Source organism: Pelophylax lessonae, assembly GCF_965119305.1.
Source record: "Pelophylax lessonae genome assembly, chromosome: 4".
In the NCBI taxonomy this organism is placed as follows: Eukaryota; Metazoa; Chordata; class Amphibia; order Anura; family Ranidae; genus Pelophylax; species Pelophylax lessonae.
In genome coordinates, this window is record NC_138771.1 from 334,101,156 (window position 1) to 334,103,655 (window position 2,500).

General features: G+C 35.1%; 1 protein-coding gene across 1 annotated transcript in view; it reads right to left on the reverse strand.

The window, feature by feature from the left end:
- NKX2-5 (NK2 homeobox 5) overlaps positions 1–10 on the reverse strand; it is a gene marked incomplete at its 5' end in the record, with an annotated part of 3,264 nt that extends 3,254 nt beyond the window's left edge. Inside the window, one exon of the mRNA XM_082252693.1 lies at positions 1–10. This exon is cut by the window's left edge and continues 285 nt beyond it. Within this exon, the coding sequence (XP_082108819.1) occupies positions 1–10 (10 nt within the window).
- Positions 11–2,500: the final 2,490 nt, after the last annotated feature.

Below are 2,500 nucleotides of genomic sequence, written 5' to 3' on the forward strand. Positions count from 1 at the left end.
TAGCAAACATGATGGCAGCAGCAGGAAAGAGTCATGAAGCCTCCCTAGTCCCCAGATATGAGAGCAGCACGGGCACACTCAGACCATGGCAGCGGGCACTGCTCACCCACTAAGTGCTGCCTCTACTCCTCTCTACTCTACTCCTCTCTACTCTCTGTTTGGCCATAAGATACACAGAGGAGGGGCCGCCTCCACTCATTGGTCACCGGAGACCCGCTGACGTCATAAGCCGCACAGACAGCTCACCTAATATAGGCATACACATCCACTACTGGCACACGGCTCATCACTGATCACTGCTCCATCACTAATAAACCTTCTTTTCAGTCCATCTGCTATCCTTTCCAGGATCCACTATCATTTCATTGTCCCACCATTCTGTGAGCCCTGTCCTGAGCTAACCACTCCACTCACTCATTATGAGGACCATGACATCACATCTCTCAGCTAAACAATGGACGATCACAGGTGACATGTGCCATGGGATGCTCACCCTCTACACCGCTGACGTCACAACAGTTTCAAGAGTCAAGGTGGACATGGACTTATCAGAGCCGGCCACTAAGATGGCCTCATACAGTAGGAAGCCAAATCTATATACTGGGATTGGACGAAAATGTCTGCATGTATTGCTACACTGAGATCATTTTTTATCAATAGCGGAATTGATCAAATTTATTTGAAATCATCAATAATAGTATTACTAGTAGTAGCAGGTTTGTAAATATGAATAATTACATCCATACACTGGACAACGAATGTGTGTTTATAGTTTTTTATTTATTATTATTGTTCCTGTTGTTATTATTGTAAATAATTATTTAAGTAGTAATAGGAGCTTTACTTGTCTTATGCAATAAATCGATATTTCTGGGCACTTGTACAACTCATAGAGCTGCAGTACAATTATTAATAAACGAATGTGTATATTATTAGTGTTCTTTTTTTTATTATATATATTATATTATTTATATTATATTATATTATTACATATTGATGTTATTATGTTTTCTAGTAGAAAATACTGCCTTTTTTTTTAAATATATACTTTTATTGGAAACATTTAAAAACATACATTGTGATAACATATGAACGACTGCAGAGCAAGTACTTAGAAACGGACTTATCCATGTGTTGGTATTATTAATATTTTTGTTAGTACTAATAGTAGTAGTAATAGTGATAGTAGTATTGATAATACTACTACTTTAAATAATAACAACAACAACAACATTTTTTTTTACTAATACTAGTAGTACTAGAAAATGTTGTTGTTATTATTGATAGTAGTATTATCATCGATACTGGGGGGCTGATTTATTAAAACTGGGAGTACACAATCTGGTGCAGCTGTGCATTGTAGCCAATCAGCTTCCAACTTCATCTTGTTCAATTAAGCTTTGACAATAAAAAAAAAAAAAAAAAAAAAGAAAAATGATTGGTTTCTATGCAGAGCTGCACCAGATTTTGCACTCTCCAGTTCAACCCCTAGTGCTAATAAGCAATAATATTGCCATTTAACTCTTTGAAATTAGACCCAGAACAACAACTAGAAAAATGACCCTTGAATTATGAATCATAATGACTATTATTATTATTAATAATATTCCTGTTTATATTTTTATTGTAACCAATAATTTAAGTAGTAGTATGAGCTGTATCTATATTATGTAATAAAACCATATTTCTGGGGATGTGTAAATTGATGTGACATCATTTGGGCGGTACAGTGGTGTAGTGGTTAGCACTTTCACCTAGCAGCAAGAGGGTCGCCAACCACTACACTACCTGCCTGGAGTTTGCATGTTCTCCCTGTGCCTGCTGGGTTTCCTCTGGGTACTCCGGTTTCCTCCCACACTCCAAAGACATGCTGGTAGGTTAATTGGATCCTGTATAAAATTGGCCCTACTATGTATGTATGAATGTGAGTTTAGCGACCTTAGATTGTAAGCTCCTTGAGGACAGGGACTGACGTGAAAGTGTAATGTATATGTAAAGCGCTGCGTAAATTGACAGCGCTATATAAGTACCTGAAATAAATAAAAATAAAATAAAATAATCACTTCTTGTATTTTAAGTCTCTAAAGATCTTCAGAATCCAACACAGTACAATTGCTGAGAGTGAACAGTGCGTGAAATCATTAGTGATAGTGACTGTACATAAAATGAATAATGATAGTGAACTGGACATTAAATAATTAGCTATAGTGAACCTTTCAATAAACTATAAAATAATTCAGCATAGGCTGTCCCTTCATGTGATGAGAGCAGTGCAGTGTTGGTTCAAATCACATTCATAACCCTAAAGCCTACCAACCGCTAAGAAATAGGTCCATTAGCCAATGTATGCGGAAACATAGAAATTAAAAAAAAAAAAAAAAAAAATACATACACAAGTATATATATATATATATATATATATATATATATATATATATATATATATATATATATATATATATATATATATATATGATATATGATATGCCGTTTCCTCTTT